The sequence below is a fragment of the Jaculus jaculus genome, chromosome 4 (genome assembly GCF_020740685.1).
Source record: "Jaculus jaculus isolate mJacJac1 chromosome 4, mJacJac1.mat.Y.cur, whole genome shotgun sequence".
Lineage (NCBI taxonomy): Eukaryota > Metazoa > Chordata > Mammalia > Rodentia > Dipodidae > Jaculus > Jaculus jaculus.
In genome coordinates, this window is record NC_059105.1 from 158,122,761 (window position 1) to 158,140,640 (window position 17,880).

The 17,880-nt window shown below is 39.8% G+C and overlaps 1 protein-coding gene across 1 annotated transcript in view; it reads left to right on the forward strand.

Annotated features, from left to right (window-relative positions):
• Positions 1-17,441, forward strand: part of Ccdc14 (coiled-coil domain containing 14) — a 39,811-nt gene extending 22,370 nt beyond the window's left edge. Inside the window, exons 10-13 of the mRNA XM_045146651.1 lie at positions 2,855-2,925; positions 6,237-6,455; positions 6,532-6,664; positions 15,794-17,441. Coding sequence (XP_045002586.1) covers positions 2,855-2,925; positions 6,237-6,455; positions 6,532-6,664; positions 15,794-16,730 — 1,360 coding nt within the window. The 3' untranslated portion in view covers positions 16,731-17,441. The remainder of the gene's footprint in view (positions 1-2,854; positions 2,926-6,236; positions 6,456-6,531; positions 6,665-15,793) is intronic.
• The last annotated feature ends 439 nt before the right edge of the window (positions 17,442-17,880 follow it).

A 17,880-nucleotide genomic window follows, 5' to 3' on the forward strand; every position in this document is an offset into this window, starting at 1 on the left:
GTTTATCTTTCCTGGTCCCTACCCACTAAATACCTCTAGTTCCCTGTTAGTTTTAATCACCCCTCCCCAGCATGTTCTCTAATATCCTGGATGGAGGTTAGGGGTGGGATACTCCATTGAAAACATCAACCTAGAATATGCCTTAATAGTTATATGACAACTAAGAATTCATGACCACTTCCTGATGTAGACTCAAATATAAAATAATTAGTGACCTAAGTATATCACAGAAATAAAGTGGGAGTTAAGTGTGACATTAAGGTTTTAGTCTTATTTTGATAACTTGATAGATTAATACAATTCTTGTAGACAGGAATAACCAAAGGAAGAGTACATTTGTTTGATTATTTTTTTCTTTTTGTCTTTGTAAGTTAGGAGAGGCAGTGGGAGAGTCAGTGAGATAAACTTTAGGCATACTGACTGTGTCATTTAGACTATGTGGAGAAATGGTGAAGTCTGAAGCATAAGAACAAGCTCTGAGCTAGAAGTGTGAATGGAGTTACTCCTCACTTAACACGTTTTCTGTGGGTATAAGCTTGTTACAGGCACTGGAGAAGGCGAATGTTAAGAGCAAGTGCTATGTTATCAGCATAAGTAGCAAATTAATTAAGAAAGTATAGAATGTGAACATGGTGAAGGGTGGATTGTGGGGATTAGTAGCTTTATAAGAAAAGAACAAAGGAAGAGTAGCTACAAAAGGAACCTGAGAAAGGATCACCAAGGGAAGTAACAGGAAGGCTAAGACTTGGGGTCTTAACACCCATAAGAAGGAAACACAGGAGAGTCTGTATGTGACATTCAAAAGAAACATCATCCAGGACAAAGGTGGATCAAGAACACACTTAATAAGACAAAATCACCCAAAGAAAATCAAGGAAAGCTTAAGACAGTCCCACAATCTGATAGGATCTCTTTTAGATGGAGAAAAGACGTTGAGAAAGAGAAAGACAGTGTTATTAAAAAGAGGAAAAGGAGCCGGGCATGCTGACACACGCCTTTCATCCCAGCACTCAGGAGGCAGAGGTACAGCAATAGACAAATCGCTATCTGTTTGAGACCACCCTGACACTAACTGTGAATTTCAAGTCAGCCTGGGTTGGAGAGTAAGACCCTTGAAAAACCAAAAAAAAAAGGAGTAAAAGGAAAGGAAAGTTAGGTGAGCTCAAAAAGTGAGAGAGAGAATAAAAACTATAATGAAGGCCCTACTAAAAGCAACAGCAAAAAGTGAACAGTCAGCATAGTCAAAGATATTCGAGTCCCCTAGTGCTTAAGTAATATGAGGACTGAATTGTTTTTTCCCCCTTTCCCCTTACAGTGGTACTGTTCATAGTTCAGTGTGTTAAGGGATTTTGAGCACGATGGTACTTGTCTTGGCCCAGATGGGTTAGATTCAAGTGTCCAAGGCTCTTGAGTTCATGTTGCATACCAAAGAATTAAGGAATGTGAATAAGGAAGTGAGGAGGGCAAGAATAGATTTTATTGGGCTGGGGAGATGGCTTAGCAGTTAAGGTGTTTGCCTGCAAAGTCTAAGGATGCAGGTTCGATTCCCCAGGACCCACATTAGCCAGATGCACAAGGTGGCACATGTGTTTGGAGTTCATTTGCAGTGGCTGGGGGCCCTGGTGTACCCATTCTCCCTCTTTCTCTCTTTCTCAAATAAATAAATATAAAATTTAAAAAGAAGATATTTTATTAAGGAAAATATGAAAAAAAAACTCCTGAGAGTGGGAACATTTCCCATGAGAAAGAAAGAGGGTATCGTCAGATGAGGGACTTGGAGCTGGGAATATAAAGGGGGAAAAGTCCCAAAGGGTAAGTCCCAAAGGGTAAGCATGAGTAGGATTTCCACCCACATCCAAAGAAGAAAAGGGAAAACTAAAGAAAAAGTTATGTTTTTTGAGTTAGAACTCAGAAAAGGAGGCTGACTTAGTAGTGAGGGTCTGCAAGCAACTTTGCCATGGGAGGAGCTATTGGGAGGTCCAGTACATCATCTCATTAAAGGAATACGGATTCTTCACAACTCCTTGGCATGTAGGTGAGGGTGGTCTCTTGACCTGAGTAGTGACTGACAGCTCTCCAGACCCGAGGACTTTGTTCCTCTGGTCAGCAGGAAGTAACTTTTTCCCTTCTAATGTTACTAGGAAATCAGAAGGTGGGATCATTCTTTTACTTACCTCATTTTTCTTTAAAATAAGCCTAAGGTCTGCCTACCTACAACATACCCCCTCAAAAGTTAAGACCCTACTAAAGTCATATAGTGCTAAAAAAAATGTATCTCAACCTTTACCTCCTACAAGTATGCAAAAGTTAACTTAAAATTAATCACAAATCTTTATATAGAAGTTAAAATCTACTAGAAGTAAACATAGAAAAAAATTCTAGTAATCTTGAATTTCTTAAATAAAACCTCCAAAGAAGAGAAAAACTAAAGACATTGAAATTCAGAATTTAAAACTTGATTTTCAAAAGATACTGTTACTAAATTTGAAAGAGGCAAACAACAGATTGATATTTGTAATGCATATTTGACAAAGGATTTATATCTAGACCGCTTAAAGAACTTTTACGACTTTATTATATATATAGAGGGGGTGGAGGGAGCGAGCTAGGCAGGGGATCTAGAGGGCATGTGCCTAGCCTGTGTGAGGCTGTGCATTCAGTCCTTAGTCATACACACAATTAGGGCCCGACAATAGTATGGTTTTGTTCACCTAGCTTTTACCTTTTGTTTTGGGGCATGAGATAGATTTCTGATGATCTGTTGTGTAGCATTTGTCTTTTTTGATGAGCTATCAAATATATACTGCTAATGGGCTTAGGAGTCTTAGATTTATAGTTTTGTTATTTCCTTTAGGCAATTGAGAATTATGAATCAACATCTCAGAGAGCAAGAAGAAACCCGAAAGGCACCTGGCAATCTTGAATGTAGGTAAAAGAACTTTAAGGATTGAAATTCAATTCTTTGTAATTCTAGAAATGTCCTTAGTGTATGTGGTCTTTCTCTTTTAATCTACTTCTGAAAACTAGGAATAAGAGGGGCTGAGGAGATGGCTCAGTGGTTAAAAGTGCTTACTGTGGCAAACCTGACAAGCAGAATTTGGATCTACAGAATCCACGTAAAGCTGGATGCAAGTGGATCACCTGTCACACCTATACCAATGGGAGGTGGAGTCAAGTGAGTCCTGAAGCTCATGGGACAACGAGGCTGGTGTCATGGGCCATAGTCTGGTGTTCAGCAGCAAAACAAGGAGGCCCTGTTTCAAACAATGTGAAAGGCAAGGACTGACATCCTGAGGTTGTCATCTGATTGCCACATGTACACCATGCTCATGCCCATAAAACATATACACACATATGCATATATACACACATACAATTTAAAATAATAACAGCATGTTAAAATTTAAGTTATAAGCTGGGCATAGTGGCATACATCTGTAATTCTAACACTTGGGAGGCAGAGACAGGAGAATTTCAAGTTTTAGGCTGTGCTAGCAAGATCTTGTCTCAAAAAAAATTATCAGAAAAATAAAAGATCAATGCTCTTATTTCCCAATACCACATTTCTATTAAAGATGTATGTTGAAAAATAGAACTATATATGTGCTTTTCTTAGATTATACTTTATTTTGTAAATTTATTTATTTGAGAGAGAGAGAATAGGTATGCCATGACCTCTTGCTGCAAATGAATCCCAGATGCATGCACCACTTTGTGCATTTGGCTTTACATGGATATTGGGGAGTCAAAACTCTGGTCAGCAGACTTTGCACACATGTGCCTTTAATTGCTGAGCCATCTCCCTAGCTCAAGTTTGTACTGTATATCTTCTTCTAATATGTAATGGATAGGGCTGAAGAAATGACCTACTGGTTAAGGTGTTTTCCTGCAAAGTCAAAGGACCCCGGTTCAATTCCTCAGGTCCCACATAAGCCAGATGCACAAGGTGGCACATGCATCTGGAGTTTGTTTGTAGTGGCTGGAGGTCCTGGTGCACCCATTTTTTTCTCTCTCTCTTCCTTTCTTTCTTTAAAAAGATAGTGGACATTTTTCTCTGTCAAAATATATACATATGTGCCAGGCATGGTGGCATACTTTAATCCCAGCACTTGGGAAGCTGAGGCTGGTTTGCTACAGTTTTAGGACAGCCACAAAATAAATCTTTATACACATATCTTTGTGCATATATGTAAGCGTGTGTGTGTGTGTGTGTGTGTGTGTGTGTGTGTGTGTGTGTGTGCACATGCACATGCTTGTGGAGGACAGAGATCCATGTCAGGTGTCTTCCTCTGTCGTTGAGGTGAGGTCTCTGAACTCGAGGCTCACCGGCTTGACTAGACTGACTAGCCAGTGGCCTCCACAGATGGATGTGTGCCTCCTGTCTCCCCCCCACCCTAATCCCCTGCAGCCCTGTGTTTACAGACGCTCACTGTCAATTCTTGCTTTTCACACGGATGCTGGGAACCAAGCACATTTCCCATGCGTGCACAGCACTTTACTCGCTGAGTCATCTCCCCAGCCCCTATGGAAGATTTTGTTTTTCAGTATAGATTTCTGATAGAATTACTAAACCAGTGGGCTACAATTTTGACCGATGATGCCAAATAGTCCTTGTTCTCTTTCTGTTTTGTTTTGTTGTGAGATTGCAATTCACCATATTGTCCATGCTATTCTTTAGCTCCTAAGGATCAAGTGATCCTCTTGCTAGCTCATCACTGGAAGTACACACAGGAACCCCAAATTGTCTTTATGCATCATAGAGCTTCGCGGAAAAAAAAAAACAATCTGTAACCATACTAGAAGAAAAGATGAGAACTTTTTTATATTCTCAGCTTTCCCTAAGTTGAATGGAAACACAGATGTCAAAAAGTTGCAGACTAATGAAATACATTGCTAGATTTTTTTTTTCAGTTTCTGAAAAATAAAGATACTTTCAACATGAGGAAGAATTTTAAAATGCGTGATGTGACAGAGGCTTAATTTTCTAAACATATAAACGCCTCTGACCGTGCAGTGAGACAAGCATGAGTCAGAGCAAGCACTTGCTGAGAGCTTTTGCTTCAGCAGGTACTATCCAGTAGATCCTGTGGTTCTGCTGAACAAAGATGGAGGTAAGGGACAGGCGACAGGGAGGCAGGGAGATCACCGTCTCTTTATGTTCCTACTGGCTTACCTTAGTAGAGTTTCCTGGGGAGTGGTTTTTCAGTTAGACTGACTGACCAGTGAGTCCCAGTGATCTTCCTGTCTCAGCACCCCCTCAGCACTGGGGTTAACAGGCATGCGCAGCCACGCCCAGTTTTTTCCATGGGTGCTGGGGATTGAACCAGTTCTCATGCTTGTGTAGAAAATGCTTTTACCCATTGACTCACCCCCCCTCAGCCCCTTCATCATTATTTATTACTAACTAACATCTCCATAAGAGGAGGGTCCATGTCTTTGGTGTTTACTGCTCTGTGTCCAGCTTCTAATGCAATGACTCATACATAGCATACAACCCTGAAGACTGCATTTGCTAAGTGAACCAAGAATGTATGTGTAAAAACCTAGCAGCATTGTGGGAAAAGGGCAACGTTAGAAACTGAGCATAGTATCAGTCTTATGTTTAAATACACATATATTTTATGTGAATTTGTTTGCATAACTTTTTCAGAAAGATAGACACAAATGTTTGTGTCTGGGAGGAAAGCTGGGGAAGGGAGATAAATCAGGGAGAATCATTTGGTGTCAGTAGTATTTTGTGACATTTGGAATATTTACTTTGTGTATGTGCTATCTTTTCATATAAAAGAGTAAATTTTGGGCTGGAGAGATGGCTTGGCGGTTAAGGCACTTGCATACAAAGCCAAAGGTCCTTGGTTCAATTCCTCAGAACCCACTTAAGCCAGATGCACAAGGTGGCACATGCATGGAGTTTGCTTGCAGTGACTGGAGGCCCTGGCACGCCCACTCCCCCCCTCTGCCAAATAAGTACAATAAATAAATAAGTAAATAAATAAGTTTTTTTTAAAAAAAAAAAAGAGTAAAATTTAATGCCCAAAATGTCAACTGGAGAAGAAAAGTATGACTTCTGCCAATTAATCTTTTAAAATACACTTAGTATTTCTGTAGAACTGTTCATGAGCATATTTGATAAGCAAACGAAATAGTCTCCAGGGCTTTATTTTCCTAAAAGTAGATCTTTCCCAGGATTGTACTTTGCAGATTGGGAAACAACTCTGATCTGTTTTACTTTACAGTGTTTTCCCTTAAGTTACTGAATCTGATACTACAAAATCAACTGGAGGAGTCCCTGAAGAGCCAGGGACTGCTACACAATAAAAATGAAGAGCTCTTAAAAGTAATAGAAGATCAGAGAAGTGAAAACAAAAAATTAACTGGTATATTTAAAGACAAAGACCAAGCTCTCCTTGAAAATAAACAGCAATTTGACATTGAGATGACAAGGATGAAAATTGGTATGTATATGGATTCTAGTTATGGTCATTTTTTACTAAAGGGATAATAAAACTGAGCCCTTTTTTGTTGCTTTAGAATTGGAGGAAGCCTTAGCCAATATGAAAAATGCTCAGCTTAAGTTAGAAACGACTGAAAAAGAAAATCAGATATTAGGAATAACACTACGCCAGCGTGATGCTGAAGTTTCTCGACTGAGAGAATTAACCAGGTAAAATTGACTTCCTCTGAATAACCCAGGCCTTTTTTAGATGTCTTTATAAACTTCAAAATAATGGCAGACCTGCTTTCTTTCTCTTCTCTTGTTTTTCTCTCCCTCCCTCCCTCTCTGTCTCTCTCTCTCTTGTTCTCTCTTTCTATTATTTCAGTTTGTTTTGGTTTTGGAGTCTTTTCTTTTTCTAGTTTTTGATGCTTCTGTTCCATTTGTGTTACTTTAAAGGTTCTAAAACTGTAAAAAGTTTTTTTGTTTGTTTTTAACCACGTGAAAGTAGCTTGTATAACAAAGTGGTTACACTCTGGCTTTAAAGCCAGAAAGACTCAAATGGGAATTCAGCTTGATCACATAATAGTTGAATAATTTTGAGCTTATTTTTAACCTCTCAACCTCAGCTGTGAAATAGGGTTGTCAAGGGACTTAATACATGAAGAACGTTTTAGAATGGTCACTTTTTCTTTTCTTTCTTTTGTTTTTTTTTTTTCTTTTTGAGGCAAGCCCAATAGACTGACCTTTAATTAGTTACTTTATTTATTTATTTATTCATTCATTTACATGTGAGAGAGAGAGAGAATGGGCACACCAGGGCATCCAGCTACTGCAAATGAACTATTGACAAATGCGCCCCCTTGTGCATCTGGCTTATGTGGGTCCTAGAGAATTAAACCGGGATCCTTTGGCTTTGCAGGCAAGCACCTTAACTGCTAAGCCATCTCTCCAGCCCCACACTGACCTCTTTTTAATGTGTGTGTGTGAGAGAGAGAATTGGCACACCAGGGCCTTTGTGTGTGTGTGTGTAATTTAGATTTATAGACATTTGAAATTAAGTTAATATAGAAATACTTTTTCTACCTTTCATAGAATAATTTCTTTCCACCTTCTATTAACAATGAGAAAACACATATATATGTTTGTTGATTTATCTGGCTCTTTCAAATAGGGTCTTACTATATATATAGCCAAGGCTGGCCCGTAACCATGTAAACCAGCCTGGCTTTGAGCTTGTGACAATCCACCTGCCTCTGCCTCCCTTGGGATTACAAGTGTGTCATTCCTGTTTTTTGTTTGTTTGTTTGTTTTGTGTTGCTGTTTTTGTTTTTTTTTTTAATGCCAGAGGAAGGAAGAGGGGATGGAGAAAGAGAATTGGTGTGCCAGGGCCTCCAGCCACTGCAATTGAATACCAGACATATGTGCCCCCTTTGCATATGTGTGACATGCATGCTTTTGTCATTGTGTGTCTGGCTTATGTGGGACCTGAAGAGTTGAATATGAGTCCTTAGGCTTTGCAGGCAAACGCCTTATCCACTACCATCTCTCCAGCCCTCATGCCGGTTTTTTAATGGCAGCATTTCAGTTTATAGCCTAGACTGGCATCTTGCTATGTAGCTCAAGCTAGCATTAAACTCACTATCCTTTTGCCTCAAGTGCAGGGCTTATATCCATGTAGAATTATAAGTGACTGGACTCTGGACAGTTTCTAAGCATTGACTTATTCCACTCTGCTCTTTCTCATAAAAACCTTTGAAATGTCTCTGAAAGATGTTTTCAAGGAGTGATATTTGGATGAGAACTTTGTCAGTGTTGAGTGCCTTTGGCTGAAGAAGGTAGTAACAAATGGTCACGTTGTATATATTTCATTTATACAGAAGGTCTTTGAAAAAGGGCAGTCCCCTAGAAACAGTCAGGGACTGGAGGACGAGAAAGCAGAATGGAGAGTGACTACCAATTGGGTGTAGATGAAAATGTTGTGAAGTTAGTGGTAATGTGTAACTTCATGAATATATTAAGAACCAGCACTGTTGTAGTGGGAAACTCCCTCATGATACAGATGTGAACACACATCTTTTCACCACAGACAGGGTACAGACAATAGACCAACATGATTATACCACTGCCAGTTTTGGGGAACCAGTGGAATTTATTGGAGTTACTTACAGAGCAGGATGAGGGGTTATTTGCAGGCACACGGAGCACCCAAAGCAGCTGCACCACCAAGAAATCTCATCCCATCCTAGATGATGACCTTCCCATGGTCCCTTCAAGGAGCTCTTTGTCCCTGACTAGGCATGTGGAGACCTCAGAGCAGCTGAGGCACAGAGAAGTGTCATCCCATCTTGGCTGCTTGGGTGGAGCTCACTGTGTGGGGCTTGCCCCCCAGGATGGTCTTCTCTCAGCTTTGGGCTTACTTACAGTAAGTAAGTAAAAAGTAAAAGGAGGGCTAGAGAGATGGCTTAGTGGTTAAGCACTTGCCTGTGAAGCCTAAGGACCCTGGTTCGAGGCTCGATTCCCCAGGACCCATGTTAGCCAGATGCACAAGGGGCGCACAATCTGGAGTTCATCTGCAGTGGCTGGAGGCCCTGGCGCGTCCATTCTCTCTCGCTCTAGCTGCCTCTTTCTCTCTGTCTGTCACGCTCAAATAAATAAATAAAAATAAACAACAAAAAACAGCAAAGGGAGTAGAGAGACTCCCCGCAGCTGCATCTCTGGAGCACACTGCGCAGCCTGCCAGCAGTTCAGCTGCTCTGCGTCTCCAGCGCTGTGTGCGCCGTGAAGGCAGCTCAGCTCCCGGGCAGCTGTTTCCCCTGTATCTAGCCTTAGGGGTCTTGCAGCCTTTTTCTCAGACTTGACTTCCTGAGACTTCTGAGCTTCTTTCCTCCTCCTAGGAAGGAATATTTGATTGCTAATTAACATTGGCCAAAGTCTGCCCTCCAACTCTTGTTTATAATTTCTATAAACTAGAAGTGTTGTCGTGTGACCTTTTAAGTTTCATCTCTTCTAGATTCTTTACCCCTTAACTCCTTCCTCCTTTCTCTTTTAAGAACAGAACATTCCAATTTGGAAAAATCTGCTACACAACATCTAGTGATATAGATCAGTGGTAAAGCACTTGTCTAGAGTGCACAAGGCCCTGAGTTTGATTCCTTATCTCCACTAAAAAAGTCGCCAAATTGTGCCTTAAAGCAGTGACTTATTGGTTGTTTAAATTGTATTTCAATAAATTAAAAGTATATGTGGAATGTAGTCCATTTAGAAAGTAAAGATAGCAAGTCAGCAGATCAAATGTCATGAGAAGCTTTTAAGCATTGCTGTGATTATCTTTTGTCTTCTAACGAGCATGATTCTCAGCCTTGAGTAAAAAGTGTGACAAAGGGAAGGATTTAGTTTGCTTTTCCTATCACATATATATTTTTAAATATTTTATTTATTTATTTGAGAGATAAAGACACAGGGTTAGAGAGAGAGAGAGAGAACAGATGCGCCAGGGCCTCCAGATACTGCAAATGAACTCCAGACACATGTGCCCCCTTGTGCATCTGGCTTACTTGGGTCCTGGGGAATTGAACCGAGGTCCTTTGGCTTTGCAGGCAAATGCCTTAACTGCTAAGCCATCTCTCAAGCCCCACATATTTGTTTTTTGAGATAGGGTCTTGCTATGCCTGGAACTCACTAAGTGGACCAGGCTGATTCCTAACTTGCTGAAGTCCTGAGTCAGCCCAAAGTTCCTGTCATCTGGAAAGAGAAGTTTCTCTAACTAAAAGTGAGAGTGCCATTAATACATGGGTATGAATATTACAAGATGCACTTACTGGGCAGTTTGGTGGGCAAAATATGTACATTTAGGTAGACATCAGTAGACATTTCATGCCTAGGGCTCATGACTAACTCTGTCATAGGTTTTCGGTATCAGGCATGTATTCCCTTCCATGGAGTGGGCCTCTAGTCCAATTAGAGAGTGGTTGGTTTCCTCCACAATAGACATGCCACTACTGCACCCATTGGCTCATTTTGCCTTGCTGGCCAGACTTAGGGCTTGTAGTGTTCGCTGTTGTTTATTTCTAATAGTGAATTCACTCTCCCATGGAGCTGCATGCAGTATAGTTTCTTCAAGCTCTCTGTCAGTTGGTCTACATGGAGGAATTTTTAGCTCAGTTTCAGCTGGATTTCTCAGTGACCTTGCAGCCCACATATGTGGAGTCTTCAGCAATAGAGTCTTTCCATCTATGCCTGGTGGGAAACCAAGGGCCTCAGCAATGGCCTGTAATGTTTTAGGGGCATCAGAGACCTTCCTGGCCAACAACTCACTGGAAGGGATCCAATCCCTGACACTGAAAATTTCTAGTAACATAAGGCTTCTGGGTGTGCCATTGTCCAAAAAAAGAAGGTTTCTATGTAACTTATTCATAACGCCTTAGGTTTTGATTATTCCTCCCCCCACCTTTCCTTTACTCAATCTCTTCCCCGATCTCACTTAGGCCTTACCACCCCCAGTAATCTGTTCTTCTACTTACATATATACAATACCATCCATCCCCTTAAGTTTCCCCCCAGCCTCCGCTTCCCTTATATCCCCTTTCTAGCTTACTGGGCTTTGCTACTGAGTTTTATTGCAACTCACATACAAGTCCAAACATTTGTAGTTAGGATCCATGTCTTTTTTTTTTTTTTTAAGCTTAGTAACAACTTCAAAATGTTAAGTATGGGCTGGCGAGATGGCTTAGCAGTTAAGGACCCATGTTCGACTCTCCAGATCCCATGTAAGCCAGACACACAAGGTGACGCAAGTGTGCAAGGTCACACATGCACACAAGGTGGCACACATGTCTGGAGTTCAATTTCAGTGGCTGGAAGCCCTGGCAAGGCAATTCTCTCACTCATAAAAAAAATGTTGAGTATGTCATTGATGTCAGTTTTGCCTTGTCCTTTGAAAAGCGAAATAAGGATAGAGACATCTTCAGTGACATAGCTGGGTTGTGGCTACCTACTTGAATACTAGGAGGTAAAGGAACAGCTACTGGCTATAGAGGGCAAGGTTCTGTACCCAGTCCCCTTCCTGTGTAGTCCCCTTAGTTAATATGTGCTTTAAATAACCTCTTAGATAGCAAAAAGCCTCCCTCTCTCCCTTGCTCTCTCCCTTCCTTCCTTCCAACCAAAAACCAAAACAAAACAAAAAAAGTATAACAAAATAATAATAAAGAAAAATTTTAAATTTAAAATTTTCTGAATGCCTTTCTCCAACTTTTGCAGAAGTTTGATGAGACTATGCAGGTGCGTACACAGGGTGTAAACTCGTACCCCAAACCATCTCTCCTCCCTGCTGCCAGTGACCCTGAAGTGCATCTTTACCCTGTTTCTTCACATTTCATATGGCACATAGCATAAAACTTAAAGCTCAAAGTATGTTTTCAATAAACAAGTAGCCAGGGTTCCTCCCGTCGCTTCAAATAGCGCTGTTAGGAGTGTTGGTAGTTATTTAACATAGTATGAGTGTGTTTATTGTGAGAGAGATACATATAATCCACGTAATTTATGTACAGATATACACATGTATACAAAACCTTACATTGCTTGATGTGAAAATATGTCCCGTTTTCTAAGCACAAAAGCTAGTAATTTTTTTGTACTCTATAATATATCTACTTTGTAGCCATTTGGGTTCTTGTATTGCTTTCTCTAAAATCTCTTTAGCTACAGAGAATTTTCAAGTTTAGAGGCAGCGATAATAGTCATATTAATTTCTAGATACTAAGCTTTTTGTTATTGTCCTTTCCTTCCTTTCTTTGTCCCTGGTTATTCACAGAGGAAATAACATATGTTAGTCTGAGAAAAAAACTACAACTTTCTAAAACTAAGTCAAAATTAAAATTCTAATATGCAATTTGACAAAATTATTTAATTAATTATCCTTATCTAACAGTGTTCCTTTAAAAATATGTTCCCCAACAAGATTTTGTCTTTTAATAATAGCTCCTTTGTTTTTAAATTAATGCTATTTTAATTGACAAGTCAATTATATATATGTATGGAGTACAGTGTAATATCTCACTATATATATATAATAACAAATGATAAAGTAAGTTAACAACTATCTCCTCACTGTTTTGTGATGAGACATTTTTGGCTTGTTTATTAGCCGAGACTAATTATCTAAAATGGGTTATTATGACATTTTCATGCATACGTAGAATGTGCTTTCATCATGCTCACCCCGTTACCTTCTCTTATCCTGTCATTCCCACTGATCCCCTTCCTCTTCCCAGTTAGTTCTCCATGTAGTTTCATGTCTTTTTTTTATGATGCAACATTTTAAATTACTCTTAGCAATCTTGGAGCATACACTGTGTTATTGTTAAATATGGAAACCCTGTTGTACAATAGAATTCAAACACTTATTCTTCCTGTCTAACTGAGGTTTTCCCATCTCCTTATTCTCCCATACCCCTTCCCAACTGCTATCTATTAACCTCTGGTCTACTCTCTCTTGTGAGTTCAACATGTTTGTAGGGTTTTATTTGTTTTTTTCAAGGCAGGGTCTTACTTTATCCCAGGCTGGCCTTCATAGCAGTCCTCCTGCCTCAGCAACTCAAGTGCAGGGAAAAAAGGCGTGTGCCACCATGCCAAGCTGCCAATGGATTTTGTGGTGCTGGGAATCATATCCAGGCCCTTGCAAGTGCTAAACAAATGCCCTACCACTGAGTTAACCCCTAGCCAAAGGTACATTTTTTTAAATACCATATCTATATAAAGTCATGTGTTCTTTGTTTTTCTGTGAGTCTGGCATATATCACTTAACATAATGTCTACCAGTTTCATAAATAAAAGCAATCAAAGGGGGACATTTTTAGCAATAAATACAATGTCAGAAAAGAAGCTCTCAGGTGAACAGTATAATAGCATACCCCAAGGAATTTGAAAAAGAACTACCTGAACTAAAAGGAGAAGAAATAAAAATGACAAAAAAAAAAAACCAGAAATCAAGAAAAAAATAAGTGAAAGAGACTAAGTAAGTAAATAGGAAAACATAATCAGTAAAGTTAAGAGGTTTTTTAAATATAAAAGAAATTGATAAAACCTTAGCTTGATTTGTTAGGAAAAACTTTTTCATTTTAATATCTTTAATATCAGGGCTTTTTTTCTTCAAGGTAGGGTCTTGCTTTAGCCCAGGCTGACTTAGAATTCACTATGTAGTCTCAGGGTGGCCTCAAACTCACGGTCATCCTCCTACCTCTGCCTCCCTAATGCTGAGATTAAAGGCGTGCGCCACCACAACTGGCTGCTTAATATCATTTTACTTTAATATCTTCTCAATATTACAATTGATACCTGTTGTACTTACCTTCTTGTTTCTGGGACTTTGCTAAACACATGACCCTTAATATCTTTCTTTTTCTTTTGCAGTAGTTAGGAAGCACATTTATGTCTGAGCTATAGCCTCAGCTTTACAGTTATTTTATTTAATCTTCATTATAATTATGAAGTAGATGCTTTTATTTTCCAGTTGAGGAAATTGTCATTTAAAATGGCTAAGTGAAGAGATGGCTTAGTGGTTAAGCGCTTGCCTATGAGGCCTCAGGACCCCAGTTCGAGGCTCGATTTCCCACGACCCACATTAGCCAGATGCACAAGGCAGCGCACGCATCTGGAGTTCATTTGCAATGGCTGGATGCCCAGGCGTGCCCATTCTCTCTCTCTCTCTATCTGCCTCTTTCTTTCTCTGTCTGTCACTTTCAAATAAATAAATAAAAATAAAATAAAAAATATTTTAAAAGGGCTGAGTGACTTGCACAAGAGATACAGCTGATTGTAGCAGTTAGATTTGATTCCATTTCCATCTTAACTCCTAACCCTGTGTGGTTTTCTTTATATCATACTTTTGCAGTAGGTAGCTTTTGTGTATACCTAATTATGACATAGTTATCTCTACCCAGCCATTTCTACGGGGCTGTTCCAAGGTCCTTTACATATACATGTATGTTTGTGTGTGTTGTGTGTGCATATGTGTATTCATGTGTGTTCAAGCGTGTTGCATATGTGTGTGGAAGTGAAAGAAAATTTCAAGTGTCATTCCTCAAGTTACCTTTTCTGAAATAGTCCCTCATTGGTCTGAAATTTGCCTGCTTGACCACACTGGTGGGCCACTGAGCTCCAGAGATCTGCCTGTCTCTACCTCCCCAGGGCTGAGATTACAGGTGTGCGTTATCATGCCCAGTTTTTTTATTTGTGTGGGAATTTTCTCAGGTTCTCATGCTTGCAAGGCAAGGACTTTACCAGCTGAGATATAGCCCTAGCTCTGCATATGTATTTTACTGAGGGGGAGGGCATGAGACACATTCACATATAGCCCAGGCTGGCCCCAATCTCATTATGTAGTTGAGGTTAACCTTGAACTTCTGGATCCACTTGGCTGTATCTGCCAAATGCTGGGATTATAGGTGTGTAGCACCATGCCCAGTGAGGAGAATAACTTTTAATGGAATCCATATCAAATTAGTATATGTCCTGTTTTTTTTTTTTTTTTTCTGTTTGTTTGTTTGAGGTACGGTCTCACTTTAGCCTAGGCTGACCTGGAATTCACTATATAATTTCAGGGTGACCTCGAACTCACAGCAATCCTCCTACCTCTGCCCCCTGAGTGCTAGGATTAAAGGCGTGTGCCACCACCACGCCTGGCATAGCCTAACTCTCTTTAGCTGATTTTTTTTTTTTTATTTTAGAGAGAGAGAGAAGGAGAGGAAAGGGAGAGAATTGGTGCACCAGAGCCCCTAGCTGACATACACGCACACACACACACACACACACACACACAGTTTTTTTACTCAGAGGTTTAATTTTTAATGTGGCTCAAAACTAAAGCATTTCTATATCCAAGTGAAAAATTGTGGGCTTCTACTTTTAGTTAGAATCAGATTTTGTACAAACTAAGATCTTTTGTTATTGTTTCAAATTTTATCTTGCATAGTCTGTTGTCTGTGCTTTTATAACTTGTTTTTATATTAAGAACCAATTGTGGGCTGGAGAGATGGCTTAGTGGTTAAGCGCTTGCCTGTGAAGCCTAAGACCCCTGGTTTGAGGCTCAATTCCCCAGGACCCACATTAGCCAGATGCACAAGGTGGCACACATGTCTGGAGTTTGTTTGCAGTGGCTGGAAGCCCTGGCGCACTCAATCCCTCTCTCTATCTGCCTCTTTCTCTCTCTGTTGCTCTCAAATAAATAAATAAAAATAAAAAAAACATTTTTTAAAAAAGAACCAGTTGTTTGTCTCATATTTTTTTAAAGGTAGAGGCATATATAAATGAATGAAAGAAGCCAGTAAATAATAATTATTATACCAAGTTTTGTTTTCACAGAACTTTACAGAACAGCATGGCAAAGCTGCTCTCAGATCTTAGTATGGACACTGTTCGCTGCAAGCCTGGGAATAGCCTTACTAAGTCTCTTCTGAATATTTATGATAAACAACTTCAGCAGGACCCAAACCCTCTTCACACTTCCATAATGAGCTACCTAAGTAAGTTAGAAACAGATCACCAATTTACACACTCAGAGCTACTTTCTACAATTAAACATGAGAACGCCATGGAACCAAACAGACCTTATGAAAACATTCAGCCCGCTCAAGTCCCTCCAAGTGGTGACACCAAGGTCATAGATGAGGTAGCTGCGCCTGGAATCCTTTCTACCCGTTTAGAGCAGGCTTCTGATTCAGAATGTGAAACTATGACTTTAATAGAAGATGAGTATAATTTGGATAACACAATTTATATTCCTTTTGCAAGAAGTACTTCTGAAAAGCATCCCTCACTTTCTAAGAGATCATCTCCTCAGCCAAAGGTAAGTGCTGCTACATCACAGCTCGTTGACAACAGTGCACTTATCTCCCAGAGAGAAAATAAACAGAGTGGACCTGTGGTTTGTTCTTTGCAAAACAAAGCAGAAGATGTGCCTCAAAACCCACCCAGAACACCTGACAGGGAGGATATACAGCTCCTCAGGAAAATAAAGGAAGCACTTAGTAAGATCCCGGCTGCTGCCACGCAGGACCCAGAGAAAGAGACGACGGATCCCAGCCCATCACCATGTCACGTTACTGGTGTTCAAGGGAAAGGCAATGTTGTCAGTGATGGCAGCTTTTTAAATTCTGACTTCATGTCCGACTGGAGCATCTCTTCTTTATCAACATTCACTTCTCATGACGAACAAGACTTCAGAAATGGCCTGGCAGCATTGGATGCCAACATAGCAAGACTCCAGAAGTCATTGAACACTGGCCTTCTGGAGAAATGAGAAGAAAACTTAAATATTTCCTGATTTTAAAAATAGAACTTGGCCTGATTGATGGTATATTTTAACTTTCTTTAGAGTGATGACTTTTTAGATTATTAATTATGTATGAAATTATAATTAATTTACTGTTGGAATATTTTAACAGTGTGGCTTATATAAAAACAAGTTATCTTAACAAATTAATAATTGCTAAGAGAAGAAAGTTGTATGTGACTAGCCATTACAAAACATTGTAATGTTTTGATTTAGTTTGTGTTTAGTTTATTTTATTTTTGAGGTAGGGTCTCACTCTAGCTCAGGCTGACCTGGCACTCATTCTGTAATCCCAGGCCGACCTCGAACTCACAGTGATCTGCCTATCTCTGTCTCCCAAGTGTTGGGATTAAAGGTGCCCGCATATCCATCTGTCATTTAGTTTTTGGCAACTGCTCAGTTAATGGTACAAGTAGAAAGGATTTCTGTGTATCCAAAAGTCCCCGGAAGTAGTTATTCACAGTAGAACTTCCTTTCTGTTCAGAATACCTGTTGTTTGATGTAGGGGTTCTAGTTCAGTAGTAGAGCATTTGACTACAGAATACCTCTTGTTTGTTTCTTAATAACATTGTGTTTTTATATGGGATACTCTGCTATTGGTGATTTATAACCACTGCTGAGAAACAGTGCTAACATGTCTACCTGATACAAAAACATTGATCGGAGAAAAAAAATACAGATAACATCCTCAGTAAACATTTGCTGTTAAATTTTTGTCTTTTTTTTTTTTCCACTTTATCTTGAATACTTGTTTAAAGGCCTTTCAAAAATAAAGTCAGACTAGGGCTGGGAAGGTGGCTAAGTAGTTAAGAGCATTTGCTGCTTAAGCATGAGGATGTCGTGGTTTGGAGAACACCAAGTTCAGTTCTTCAGAACCCATGTAAAAAGCTGGGCATGGCCATGCACAGCTGTAACCCTGGTCCATGGGAGCTGGAGATCAGAGAACTACCGGAGTCCAGTGATGGACAGAAACTTTAAGATAAGGGAGGGACCACATCTCAAGGAAATATACATATAAGTAAAAAGAGGACATGTGACATTCTCCTCTAGCTTCCACATATATGCACATGGGGCACATGCATCTCCAAATACACTTGCATACAACATACAAGCAAAA